At 34.3% G+C, this 14,792-nt stretch overlaps 2 protein-coding genes across 2 annotated transcripts; both read left to right on the top strand.

The window, feature by feature from the left end:
• Positions 1 to 4,279: 4,279 nt before the first annotated feature.
• On the top strand, positions 4,280 to 8,209 carry LOC106103809 (retinal dehydrogenase 1-like). Its single transcript, XM_013283694.1, has 11 exons — positions 4,280 to 4,389; positions 4,542 to 4,646; positions 4,749 to 5,016; positions 5,101 to 5,217; positions 5,682 to 5,869; positions 6,525 to 6,627; positions 6,787 to 6,971; positions 7,232 to 7,396; positions 7,548 to 7,705; positions 7,779 to 7,853; positions 8,054 to 8,209. The coding sequence occupies exons 1-11, from the start codon at positions 4,363 to 4,365 to the stop codon at positions 8,121 to 8,123; spliced, it is 1,461 nt and encodes a 486-aa protein (XP_013139148.1). The 5' UTR covers positions 4,280 to 4,362; the 3' UTR covers positions 8,124 to 8,209.
• Positions 8,210 to 9,847: 1,638 nt separating this feature from the next.
• On the top strand, positions 9,848 to 13,733 carry LOC106103807 (retinal dehydrogenase 1-like). The gene is made up of 11 exons (XM_013283693.1): positions 9,848 to 10,039; positions 10,192 to 10,296; positions 10,457 to 10,724; positions 10,812 to 10,928; positions 11,032 to 11,219; positions 11,997 to 12,099; positions 12,283 to 12,467; positions 12,722 to 12,886; positions 13,039 to 13,196; positions 13,270 to 13,344; positions 13,525 to 13,733. The coding sequence occupies exons 1-11, from the start codon at positions 10,013 to 10,015 to the stop codon at positions 13,592 to 13,594; spliced, it is 1,461 nt and encodes a 486-aa protein (XP_013139147.1). The 5' UTR covers positions 9,848 to 10,012; the 3' UTR covers positions 13,595 to 13,733.
• The last annotated feature ends 1,059 nt before the right edge of the window (positions 13,734 to 14,792 follow it).

Here is a 14,792-nt window from a genome sequence, read left to right on the forward strand (position 1 = left end):
AAAAAAAAAAAAAAAAAAAAAAAAAAAAAAAAATAAATATACCGACGAATTGAATACCTCCTTCTTTTGGGAAGTCGGTCAAAAACAAAACGATATTTTTATATATTGTCCTAAGTTGAAGATTATTAGTCAAAGATTACATGTAAACAGCCTAATTCTAAAATTGATTGTAGGTGCTCATTTATAACCCCGGTATCAATTTTGAAATTTCAGCTATTTGAGAGTTAAATGTTGGTGGGAATCCGGTCATAAAAGGTTTTACTAACTTGCTTTACTATGGTCAAGTCTAGTATTATAAATGAAATTGTGCCCACTTTAATTAATTAGTCGGAAATTTGGTCTGTGGTGTGTTTCTTGCGTATATGTTTTTTTTTTAAATGACACAGGAATAAATAGTTTTCTGTTTATCGTTATCGTTGTTGATCGAATAAACTTATCTATAAAACTGACACATATAAAATGAATCGCTTTTTTTTACAATGACTTAGTAAAATAAGATTACAATTATCATGTTAAATGAGCTAGCGAAGAGATACAAGGATATTATTTTGGCCAACGATAACATCTAGTATCAGTCAGAAAAATGCAAAATCTGCTTTGGCACAGTACACACAAAATACGCCATGTCAAGACAGATACAGTCCGACAAGAATATTGTGGCATCTTATTTTAAATTGACAAAAGAGCGCTAATAAGCTATGGTCATTTAGTTTAGCTTATGCTCATCGGTTCAGATATGTTTATCGAACTATATATGTACTAGATGCTCTTTTAGCAAACTGAATTTTCTCTGATGTTACCGTCCAGTTATTTGCAGGAAAATAGCCACAGAAGCCTTTGGGAAATCAGTACTTGCAGTCGGATTTCTTTTTCTTTAAAGGAAGATTATGACTAATATGTTTGAAGCAATACAAAAAAATGTCTTGAGAATAGAATTCACCAGATGTAATATGTTTTTGCGATAATTGAATTGCATTTAAAATTAAAACATAAATAATTATTACTACTAAAATATCCATTCACTTTCAAGCCCTATAAATATCCATTTGGCTATTGAACTGCGAATAATCAAACATATTCAAGACAAATGGTATTACTTCATGGCTAATGATAAGTTTACGCGGAAGCAAGAATGGCTGTCCGTACCTGTTTTAAACTCAAACTTTACGCATGCCCGTAATTTTACACGATGCGCTGTGACGATTTAAGGAATTGTTAGGACGGAATACTGTGGTTTGCCCTCAGATGGCCTACGTGGGAAGATCTGCTCGCTGGTTAACGCGAGCACCCATAAAGTTTGTATCTTGTAATACAAAATATCTTTCGAGTATCATGATGTTTACAATAATGACATCATTGCAACAACACTTCTGTTAGATAACCCGACCTCAATGATGATAGCGATATGAAGGTAAAAACTAAAACGTGATTCTATAAAATTAAAACCAATACTTACAATACAAAAAATATTTAAAACCGAACCGATAATATCGGCTGTACGTGACTTCACTTGGATATTTTATGCCATAAATATCGATGACAACTATCCTACTTCTTAGTAATATCATAAATCTTTTTTTTTTGTAATATAAGGTGGCAAACGAGTAAGCGGCTACCTAAATCCACCGAAATGGAAAGTGACCGCTGCCCATAAACATCTGCAATTGCAGATGCGTTGCCAACCCTCACTTGACGGAATAGACGCACATTAACGGGAAATTTTCCCTTTCTTTCGTCTCCTCCACCGTCTAATCCATTTTTCCTTTCCATCCATTCCTCTTAAGAAAAGGGTGGAAAGGGAAAGGGACTAAAATTAGGCCTCCGGCACCAAACTCATCAGACGAAAGCGGAATTGCTTCCACTTCACGCTTGTTTTCTGTGTGTTCGTGGTATTGCACCGGGCCAGCCAGCCAATTCGTGCGAAGATGTTAAAGCGGGCTCTTCCACTGTAATCATAAATGCGAAAGTTTAGATGTATATGTATGTTTTTAGCCTAAATTGCTGAACGGATCTGGATGATTTAGAGAGAGATGTAGAGGATGATCTGTATGAACAACAACAACTTACATGTGTTTTTAACTCGACGTGTACGGAGTAGTGTGTGAAAGCTAGTAGTACAACCTTTGAGCGCTACGATTCCGACTTATGGGTCTAAAGCAATACTTCGTTCAGATACTTCTAACATTATATAAACATCCAGTTTTCCCGTTATAACATCAACAAAATAAAACTACTTTAACGTAAAGATTATAGCTAACGTTAAAATAAATGTATTCAGTAAAAGGTATATTTGTTTGTTTTTTCTTTAGGTTATTTAAGCAATTCAGTACTGTCTAGACGTCGGCATAACAGACGTCAATGTTTCCCTTTCATTCAATTATAAAAATAATAATACTAGATATCTTTACACTATGTTATCTTTCGCCCGCGACTCCGTACACGTTAAATTAAAAAAAAAAGTGAGTAGCCTATGTGTTCTTTCAGAGTATCCTCTACATCTATACACGAAATACTAAATTTCATCGAGATCCATTCAGCCATTTAGGCAACAAACTCTAATAAACGCCCATGTAAACTTTTGCATTTATAATATTAGTATAAGTAGTGTTGATATTGTAAAGATAAACAAAGTTATCAACTATTAAAATAACATACAATTAATGGGAAAGGTTCGAACTTATTTCATTTCTTAACGGTTCCATCTGTCACTTTATTGTTTATAGTGGGACTAAAAGATGATGGAACTTTTTATTCTTATATAATATATAAGAATAAAAATAATCCGGGCAAATTTAAGTATTCATCATCTTCGAAAGGGAATAGACTCGGATAACCATTATATTTGATCGAGTTAATAACCGATTTATTAAACGATACAAACAATTGATTCTTAAAATAAGTATCTACGTAATGTTTTAACTTTCACCTCCTACGACATCCTAGATCTCATAAAGTCTAAGATAAATGTAACGGTTTTTATTTCTATTTATAACTTGAGAGACGTTCAGTGAGTTCTTAAATGGCCACGCGCTTTACATATTGAATATCAGTGGGCGATGAGTTGCAGATTTTCGTGGAATGTGTGTGGAATGAAACAAAAGATATCATTGGACATTGCTTAAGGTATCTTATTCATTGATTAAGATCGCATTTCATAAGCCAACGTATATTAAATATTATAATAACCATCATCATCATCATCAGATCACTACACGTCCCACCGAGGGGCTCGTAGTCTACCCAAAGTTGAGGTGACTACGCCATAGTCAATTACGCTGGCCCACTGCGGGTTGGTTGACTTCACACATATGTTTGAATTTCTTCGCTGATATGAGGGTTACATCACGATGTTTTCCTTTACTGTTAGAACGTCGGGTAATGTACATATGGAAATTAAATAAAACTAAAATCACATTGGTACATGGCGGGATTCGAACCCAAGACCTGTAGATTATATGAGTTAAGTGTTTAAACCACTGAGCCACCGATGCTCTTAGCTTTACATGTCATTAATATAATCCATCTTTTGTCTTAAATCAACGAAGGGTGGCGCTAGACACTGTATTAAAGACCTTTACAATGTAATACATCTATGGTTCAAAATAAATTGGTTTATTCGTTTTCGACCAATTCATCAACATTTTGCATTTACGGAGAGTTCTGTTCGTTTTGATATTCGCGTTTCATTTCCGTCCGTCTGACGCATGGAAATAGGCAGTCTATCAAACTCGCCGAATGCTCATGATGGCATTCGACGATGAGTTTTGATTTGCAAGGCATTACCATGGGAATACTATTACGATAATATGAAATCTAATTCTCCCTCTTTCTCTTTGTTTTAATGAATTGTGGGCCCCATTACGCCAACATCGAGGTTGAAGATAATTGAAAGTATGAAGAACAAAATTAAAATTTTCAATAGCAAGCAGCAAACTAAATAGACGGAATCCAGTATGCTTAACAAATGAACGGTAGCTGATATCAATTGAGGCACTGAAATAGGACAACACAAATCTAAGTGTACCACATATTACCGCACACAGCATAAAACTACCAGTTTGAGAATAATAAATAAACAGAATTAATCAGTAAAAAGATACATATGTGTTTGTTTGCTCTGATTGTCTTATCACGATCGCCAGTTTAGGTTTTAAAAGATTATTCTGTTATTGCATAATAAAAATTAAATTTTGTTCAGAAAAGTGTACTTGTAGACACCGACGTCCTATGAAATCTCGTAATCATTTTTGCCACTCATGTTTCTGTTGCGTTTTACCTAACTATATAAAAGATGAAATAGAAATTTGATAACGAGTTTTAATTTGGGTTTATTAAAGCGAAGATCTAACGGACGGACGTATCATGGCACCTGAAATTAAATATACAAAGGTATTAAGTAATTAGTAAAACATTTTTGTTTAAAAAAACAACTAACTTTTTACTGATAATTCAACTAACGTAAAAAATGTTTTGACTTTTTTTCATGTCGATAAAACGATAAAGTTATTTTTATAAAATAAACGTCTTGTCTGTTTATCTAGCTCTTCATTGATAACAAATGGGTTGATTCTGTGAGTGGAAAGACTTTTGACACCTACAACCCACACGATGGCTCTGTTATTGCAAGCATTGCTGGAGGAGATAAGGTGAGTACATTCCAATTTTTATCTGTGTTTACTTTAAGGGTGTGTGGAAAAAGAGAGTAGCCAGTAACAAAAAATACTTTTTTTTGTTTTGCTTAATTCTAGGCGGATATAGACTTGGCAGTAGCTGCAGCGCGTCGCGCTTTTCAACGTAACTCGGAATGGAGACTTCTAGATACATCCCAGAGAGGACAGTTGTTGTTCAAGTTCGCAGAACTGGTAGAAAGAGATGCCGAATATATTTCTCAACTGGAGACTCACAATAATGGCATGTTACTTGGAAACTGCAGGCTTATCATAGGTCAAAGTGCTTCATATGTACGCTATCTGGCCAGTTTAGCTGATAAAGTACAAGGAAGTACTATTCCTTTAGGTAAGTCAAATATGCTACGGATCAAATTGGTTATGCTAGTACGGTAAAGGTAATGCCAACTAAATTTATTAATCGTATTTGCAGATGGTGAAGTATTTTCCTACACACTCAAACAGCCAGTGGGAGTGTGTGGACTCATTTTACCATGGAACGGCCCCGTCCTGATGTTTATCTGGAAAGTCGTATCAGCATTAGCTGCAGGTATTTGTGATTTTATAAACCTAGAAGTACGAGCAAGCGGCCACTTGAAACCGCCAAAATGGCGAAGTGACCGCTGCCCATAGACATGCGCAATTGCAGATGCGTTGCCTACCATTATACGACGGAGCAGGAGACGCACATAATGAGGACATTTCCCTTTCCTATGCATCTCATCCACCGTCAAATCCACTTCCCCTTCCCAACCTCTCCTTATAAGAAAAGGGTGGTAAAGAGAAAGGGTCTTAAATTAGGCCTTCGGTACCACACTCATCAAACGAAACACGGAATTGCTTCCATCTACGCCTGTCTTCTGTGTGGTCGTGGTATTACACCGGGCGTGCCAGCCCATTCGTGCTAAGATGTTAAAGCGGGCACTACCACTGTTTCCACTGTTTGTTACCACTGTTCTGGGAAAGGGTACGATTGTTTAAGTTAACCAAATATTAATGCTAAATTATGACCAGGTTGCACGGTGGTCGTGAAGCCCGCCGAGCAAACCCCGCTGACTGCATTGGTATTGGCCTCCTTGCTCGCGGAGGCGGGCATACCACCAGGTGTTGTCAACGTGGTCAACGGCTTCGGTGACACCGCGGGCGTTGCTCTCACACATCACCTTGATGTTGCCAAAATTTCATTTACTGGATCACTTGAAGTATGCTTCCTAAGCTTGTCTTTAGTTTCATTTTTATTTTAGTTGTCACTCTGTTGTCCGTCCATGTGGAATTAAAAATCTTACTTAAAGGCTTATGTACTATTCAGACTGTTACCTATACATCTTTTTCGAATTTCATTAACCTTTCAACCATATATCCATCTAGACTTTTGCACTTATGATATTGATGTTTAGAAAACGGTCACAAAACACTTCATCCTAGAGCCTAGAGTCACTCTACCAGATTATTTTATCGTAGTTCTCGTATCGAGATACGTTAGTGCTTTCAGAGAACCTCTGTACCATTTCTTCTACAATTTCTCTCAACTCAACTATTTATCTCAGTGACATTATTGAAATTCGTTTGAATAATCGCGATAAACATAGTTTTAGCTTTATTTTCTCCAATTATACTTAGAACCAAACAAATTAGTGAATTACAATTCTTATTTTATGCTTACTTTAACAACTTATTGAATATAAGCTAAATGTTAATAAAGTTTGGTGTAGGGTAACAACTCAGAGTTCTTAAGGATATCCTTTAGGGTAGATTAATGGTGAGCACATGTCTCAGTAATTAACTTATAAATTAATTTCCTAGTTGGTGTTCCCAGGTGTCACCTGAAACTGTTCATTAATTTAAAAATGCTTTTAGGTGGGCAAGCTCTTTCAACGGGCAGCTGGGACGAATAACCTTAAGAGAGTAACATTGGAGCTCGGAGGCAAGAGTCCTCTGGTTATAATGAATGACGCTGACTGTAAGTAAAATGTAAATGTAAATCAAAACTAACTTTACCACAATTATTAAGGGAGACCCTGTTGTAGATAAGCTAACGGGATACCGTGTTAAGATATGGCAATAATAATCTTAACTGTGTCTGTTTAATTCTTTACTATAATTGTTTTGCTCATTTCAGTAAATATGGCTGTTCCGTATGCCGCGAATTCTGTGTTCTGTTATCAAGGACAAGTGTGTATAGCTGCTTCACGATTGTTCGTCCAGTCTGGAATCTATGACGAGTTTGTTAAAAGAGCCGCAGAATATGCGAAGGGTATTAAGATCGGTGCACCGACAGATCTTACAACACAGCACGGACCACAGGTAATGAGAAAGAAATTATCAAATAATTAACATCTTCTTTTAGTCTATAGTTCTTTGAGGGCTTCGGCTAGTAATTGCTTCCACGTTGCACTATAATTGTTTTCAAATCGCTTTTTGCAAAGCCGTAAATGTAAATTCTAAATCACTTTTATCATTAGCGATGACGAAAGAGCGTAAATTATTGCTTCTTATCTCTTCCTTCGTGACATGGATTTTAAATTGCAGAAATCATTTAAAAAAATTGTCTAATTAATTTTCAGATAGACCAATTGATGCTAACGAAAATTTTAGGTTATATAGAGAAGGGCAAGCAGCAAGGAGCAAAGCTTCTTGCGGGTGGAAAGCGCTTTGGCACCCAAGGTTTCTACATCGAGCCCACTGTGTTTGCTGATGTTACAGATGACATGGTCATTGCCCGAGAAGAGGTAAGTAGAGTTATAGCAATAGAAGTTTAGAAGCCAAAAGTCACCTCAAAACAAACTAAATATAATTAAAAGTGATAGAAAAATTAGAAGCTTTGCTATAAATGTTAAACAAATGTTCAATGTTTTAATACCAATAAAATTTAATTTGCAGATATTTGGACCAGTACAGAGTATTTTGAAGTTTGATACATTAGAAGAAGTTATTGATCGTGCTAATGACACAGAATATGGTCTAGCTGCCGGCATATTCACTTCCAATTTGAATACCGCATTACAATTCAGCAAACACTCTGAGGCTGGAACCGTTTGGTAATTACTTTGATTTTGATTGTAATCTATGTTAGTACATTGACCTCGTATCAATTAATTGCTCTTATTTCAGGGTTAACAACTATTTAACCATGGGACCTCAGGCACCATTCGGAGGCTTTAAGAATTCAGGCATACACAGAGAGCAGTAAGTTTTTTAAATATGCAAAATGTCGTTACCGGTTCCATTAGCATATATTGTATTGTTACATGGCAGTTTATATGATGGCGTTCAGCCTTGATCTATGCTTCTAATTGCAGTAATCGATTAAGTAAATAAGTGTCTACTATGTACTACGCATAGGATGTTATAGTGTACTCAAAATTATGCAAACGTTATTTTTTCAGTGGATCAGATTGCTTGGAACCTTACATGGAAGTGAAGACTGTTACAATTGCATTACCAAAGAGAGTTTAAATTAATGTTTTTTTCGTAATATCATGAAGATGAATTTGTTATCATTATTAAATAGAATAACGGTTCTTTTATAAGACAAATATGCTTACGGGGCTATGGGTTAATTGAATTGATAGTTTCTTATTACATTATTCAAACTTATTCTTTGACGTTTTATTTCATATAATATTTACAAATTGTGAGGCTTTCGCCCGCGATTTAAAAAAAAACATTTGTAAGTAACCTATGTGTTCTTTCAGATTATCGTCTATATCTCTGCAAAATTTCATCGAGATCCATTCAGTCGTTAAGGCTACAAACTCTAACAAATACCCATCCATCCATCTAAACTTTTCCATTTATAATATTGGTAAGATTAGGGTTGATATTGTAAAGATAAACATCAACTTATAAACCATTAAAATTAACATACAATTAGACATATAAAATTGAAGAATTGAAGGTCTTTTAAGTTCTTCGAGAACGGGCAAAGCTAAAGTGTTCATAATCTTTGTAATGGAATAGAAACGGTTAATCTTTTTATTTAATAAAAAAAAAATCAATCGACTCTCTAAAAAAAGTAACGTAATGTTTAACACTTTCGCCTCCTACTTCTATTGTCTAATAAATTCTAAGATAAGTATAACGAATTTTGTCTCTATTTATAACTTGAGAGACATTCAGTGAATTGTTAAATGCCCACGCGCATCTCATGTCAGGCTACCAGTGGGCGATGACTTGCAGATTTTCGTGGAATGTGACTATTGGTAATGGAAACAAAAGATAAATGAGTTATTATTATTAGATAAACTGTATAACCCAAAACACATAATTAGACACTGTGTAGATAAACGCGTCGTTTAACTCTGATCGCCGAAGTTTGATATTATGGATATCAACGTTGTTATGTTCCACCAGACTTCTAAAGGTATGTGTATTTTTATTTTTATATCAAGATCGCATTACGTAAGTCCATGTATTTATCTATACATATAATAAAATTGGAGTATCTATTTTTACTTTAAAAAGAAAAAATCCAGATTTTGGGAAGATGATGTTTTTGCGTTGCTGGTGTCTGTCTGTCTATCAAGCCGCGTTTGTTCCGGGTAATCTCACTTCATCCACATTTCACATTTACGGAGACCTCTGTTCGTATTGGTATTTACGTTTTATATCCGTCTGTCTGATGCATGGCAATAACTAGTCTATTCGAATGCATGAGCATTCATCCATCCATCATGAGATGGCATTCGACGATGAGTTTTGATTTGCAAGGCATTAGCATGGGAATACTGTTACTAGGTTAATTAAATGATATGAAATCAAATTCTCTCTTTCTCTCTCTTGTTTAATGAATAATGGGCCCCATCGTTATGATGATTTTGCCAACATCAAGGTTGAAGATAATTGAAAGTATGGAGAACAAAATTAAAATGTTCAATAGCAAATAGCTAACTAGGTAGACGAAATCCAGTATGCTTGACAAATGACAGGTAGCTGATATCAATTGAGGCATTGAAATAAGACAAGACAAATACTACATAGTAATTAGAAATCAAATTCAGATTTGATTGTTTATTTGACGACAAAGAAGATTTTGACAAAACAGAATTGGTACATGCTTACAGAACAGAATGAATCAGTATAAAGATACACAGGTCTTTATTAACTCTGCTTGTCTTAGCATGATCGCCAGTTTCGGTTTTAAAAAGATTATTTTGTTATTTCATAATACAAATGAAATGTTGTAAACAGTGTACTTGTAGACACCAACGTCCCATGACATCTCGAAATCATTTTTGCCAGTCATGTTTCTGTTGCGTTTTACGTGTATAAAAGATGTTCAAAGAATTTGATAACGAGTTTTTATTTTAGTTTACTAAAGCGAAGCTCTAACGAACGGACGTATCATGGCACCTGAAATTAAATATACGAAGGTATTAAATAATTAGTAAAATATTTTATTTTAAATGACGAATATTTTTATTCATAATTCCACTAACGTAAAAAGTGTTTTGTTTTTTTTTTTTCATTTCGATAAAACGATAAATTTATTTTTGTAAAATAAACGTCTCGTCTGTTTACCTAGCTCTTCATTGATAACAAATGGGTTGATTCTGTGAGTGGAAAGACTTTTGACACCTACAACCCACACGATGGCTCTGTTATTGCAAAAGTTGCTGAGGGAGATAAGGTGAGTACAGTTTAATTTTAATCTTTGTTTTTTTAAGGGAATGTGAAAAAAGAGAGTAGCCAGTAATATATTTTTTCTTGTTATGTTACTGGACACTAGGTATGTAACTAAACTAAATTATGACGAGACTACTCATGTAGTTCTTTCTGCGTGTTCCTAGGCGGATATAGACTTGGCAGTAGCAGCAGCGCGTCGCGCTTTTCAACGTAACTCGGAATGGAGACTTCTAGATGCATCCCAGAGAGGACAGTTGTTGTTCAAGTTCGCAGAACTAGTAGAAAGAGATGCCGATTATATTTCTCAACTGGAGACTCACAACAATGGCATGTTACTTGGAAACTGCAAGCTATTCATAGGTCAAAGTGGTTCATATATCCGTTATCTGGCCAGTTTAGCTGATAAAGTGCAAGGAAGCACCATTCCTTTAAGTAAGTTACAATATATGATACGAATCAAATTAGTTAAGCTTGTACGTTAAAGGTAATGCTAACTAAATTTATTTATGGTATTTGCAGATGGTGAAGTATTTTCCTACACACTCAAACAGCCAGTAGGAGTGTGTGGACTCATTTTACCATGGAACGGCCCCGTCCTGATGTTTATCTGGAAAGTCGTAACAGCATTAGCTGCAGGTATTTATGATTTGATAAACCTAAAAGTACGCTTTCCCAAATTATTCCAGGGAAGGGTACGATTGTTTAAGTTAACCAAATATTAATACTAAATTATGACCAGGTTGCACGGTGGTCGTGAAGCCCGCAGAGCAAACCCCGCTGACTGCATTAGTATTGGCCTCCTTGCTAGCGGAGGCAGGCATACCACCTGGTGTTGTCAACGTGGTTAACGGCTTCGGCGAGACCGCGGGTGTTGCTCTCACACATCACCTTGATGTTGCTAAAATTTCATTTACTGGATCACTGGAAGTATGTATCCTAAGCTTGTCTTTGGCTTCATTTTTATTTCTGCTGTTGCTCTCTTCTTCGTCCACGTGAAATTAAAAAAAAACTTAATTACTAGTTTATATACTATTCAGACTGTTATACGTATTTCTTCAATTTCATCTCCCTCTAACCAAACCATCTAGACTTTCGCATTTAAAATATAAGTGTTCAAAAGACTGTCAAAAAACACTACATCCCAGAGTCTAGAGAAACTCTACCAAACTATTTTCTCGAAGATCTCCCTTTAAACGTTAGTGTTTTCAGAGAATCTTTATCTTTATCTAAGTGACAGGTAGATTCTACACTACTTAATAATTAAACAACAACGTATATATTAATACCAGTATTAATATATACGTTGTTGTATTGTTTAATTAAAACTTTGGAAACTTGTTTAAATTTAATTAGCATGATTGTAATTCATATGAATATTCGCGATAAACATGATTTTACCTTTATTTTCTTGAATTATACTTATAACAAAACAAATTACTGAATTTCAAATGTTATTGTACAACTAATTCTAGACAATCCTAGTATTACGTTTTAGACTGAATGTAAGCTAAATGTTACTCTTCCTCACTGTTGTTTGGTGTAAGGCATAAATTCAGAGTTATAAAGGGTTTCCTTTAGTTTAGATTCATTGTGAGAAAATCTACTAAGGGATTCACTCAGTGACCAAGAATATTCCTCAGTACTCTGGTTTTAATTCCTAGTTAGTGTCATCTGAAAATGTTCATTAATTCAAAATGGTTTTAGGTGGGCAAGCTCATTCAACAGGCAGCCGGGGCTAACAACCTTAAGAGAGTAACATTGGAGCTCGGAGGCAAGAGTCCTCTGGTTATAATGAATGACGCTGACTGTAAGTAAAATAAAATATAATTCAAAACTAACTACACCACAATTATTAAGGGAGACCCTGTAGTAGATAAGCTAACGGCATACCGTGTTAAGATCGTATCTGGCATAGATATAACAGCAGATATAATAAGAACCTTAATAGTGTCTTTTTTATTCTTTACTATAATTGTTTCGTTAATTTCAGTAAATCTGGCTGTTCCGTATGCCGCGAATGCTGTGTTCTGTCATCAAGGACAAGTGTGTGTAGCTGCTTCACGATTGTTCGTCCAGTCTGGAATCTATGACGAATTCGTTAAAAGAGCCGCGGAATATGCGAAGAACATCAAAATCGGTGCACCGACAGATCTTAGAACGCAGCACGGACCCCAGGTAAAGAAAGAAATTAACAAATAATTAGCAACCTTTAGTCTACAGTTTCTTGAGGGATTCGGTCAGTAATTGCTTCTACGTTGCACTATAACTGTTTTCAAATCGCTTTTTGCAAAGCCGATAATGAAAATTCTAAATCACTATTATCATTAGCCATGACGAAGGAAAGAAAAATAATGCTTGTTATTTTTCCTTTCGTGACACGGATTTTAAATTGCTGAAATCATTTAAAAAATTGACATTTTTGTTTTCAGATCGACCAATTGATGCTAACGAAAATTTTAGGATACATCGAGAAGGGCAAGCAGCAAGGAGCAAAGCTTCTTGCGGGTGGAAAGCGCGTTGGTACCCAAGGTTTCTACATCGAGCCTACTGTGTTTGCTGATGTTACGGATGACATGGTCATTGCCCGAGAAGAGGTAAGTAGAGTTATAGCATTAGAAGTTCATAAACCTAAAAGATACCCCACAAGAAACCGAAATTAATTAAAAACGATAGTTAAATTAGAAGCTTTGCTATAAATATAAAATAAATGTTCAATGTTTTAATACCAATAAAATAAAATTTGCAGATATTTGGACCAGTGCAGAGTATTTTGAAGTTTGATACATTAGAAGAAGTTATTGATCGTGCTAATGACACAGAATATGGTCTAGCTGCCGGCATATTCACTACCAATTTGAATGCCGCATTACAATTCAGCAAACACTCTGAGGCTGGAACTGTTTGGTAATTATTTTGATTTTGATTGTAATCTATGTTAGTACATTGACCTCGTATTTATTAATTGCTTTTATTTCAGGGTTAACAACTATTTAACCATGGGTCCTCAGGCACCATTCGGAGGCTTTAAGAATTCAGGCATGCACAGGGAGAAGTAAGTTCTTTAAATATGTATAATGTTACAACTGGTTACCTAAGCCTATATTTTATAGTTAGATGACAGTTTATATAATGGCGTTCAGCCTTGATCGTTCTGGTCGCAATAACCACCAAGTGTCTACTACGTAGTCAGTTATAACATACTCAAATTAATGAAAACTTTTTTTATTTTCAGTGGATCAGATTGCTTGGAATCATACATGGAAGTGAAGACTGTTACAATTGCATTACCAAAGAAGGTTTAAATCAATGTTTTGTCTTAATATCATTAAGATTTGTTATCAATACTAACGAAATAGAATAAAGGGTTTTTTAAAGGACAAGTATCCTTAAAGTGCTATGGTTTAATTGAATTGGTGAATTGTTATTACATTTTTAAACTTATTCTTTGACGTTTTATTTCATATAGCATTTACAAATCCATTTAGCCGTTTAGACTACAAACATCTATGCATCCATCCAAACTTAAACTGTAAAAAAGTAAGATTGACTTCGTAGTGCTCGTTTTAACCTGATCTGTGAATTATAATCTAATTTTATTATTAACTTAATATCCTTACAAATCCATACGACTCTGTATTAGATACTTCATTTTATTTATGAAAAAGAAAAAAGTGTAGTTTAAACATTGCTCCTTTCAAATTCTAAGCAGCAAATATTCAATACGTCAACTTAACATTTTAAGAAGTTACGTTTATGTAACCGTTGTTTATGTGAGTACATAATTTATTTAGATAAATAAAACTGATTCACTCTTTTTATCTGATAAAAAGTATTAAAGCATTTACACGATTTCTTAACAGTGCTATTTATCGCAATATTTTTAATAACTACGGCCATGAAAGTTTGACATTTCTTGCACTATGAAGTAACGTTGATGTCATCACGTAATACAAATTTTAAGGTCGTTATTAAAATAAAACCGGAAAGACGATTCTGGCATAACTGCGTATTAGCTTTTATAATTACAAATTCATTATTAATTATTAGATGATGGTCACGACCAAAAATTGGATAATACTTTTTTGCTTATAAAAAATATTATATGGTATGCGGAAATGTTACAAGAAAATTAAAATTTGTTTTTTTTTTTTTGAAAATTTAATATCTATATAAACAATTTGATTTTTCATAATAATCAAATATTTTATGATGTAAATGAAAATGTTAATAATCCATTGAAATAAGAAGTAAAATAATATAAACGTCGAAATATTTAAAGTGTAGAATTTATTTAGATTTTTAAACTACACTATATTTTGATAATGTTTTCAATTGTGATTTATACTAATTTGCATTTTGATAACTCGGAAACTTGAAAATCGCGTCTGCTAAACAGAATGTTCTGCATTTAAATTCTTATTTCGTTTTTATTATTCTTTTGAATAACACACTACGTTAAACTTTTAATATAAACATTTAAAAAACTTAAACGATTTATAT

The sequence above is a fragment of the Papilio polytes genome, unplaced genomic scaffold, assembly GCF_000836215.1.
Source record: "Papilio polytes unplaced genomic scaffold, Ppol_1.0 DF823731.1, whole genome shotgun sequence".
NCBI lineage: Eukaryota > Metazoa > Arthropoda > Insecta > Lepidoptera > Papilionidae > Papilio > Papilio polytes.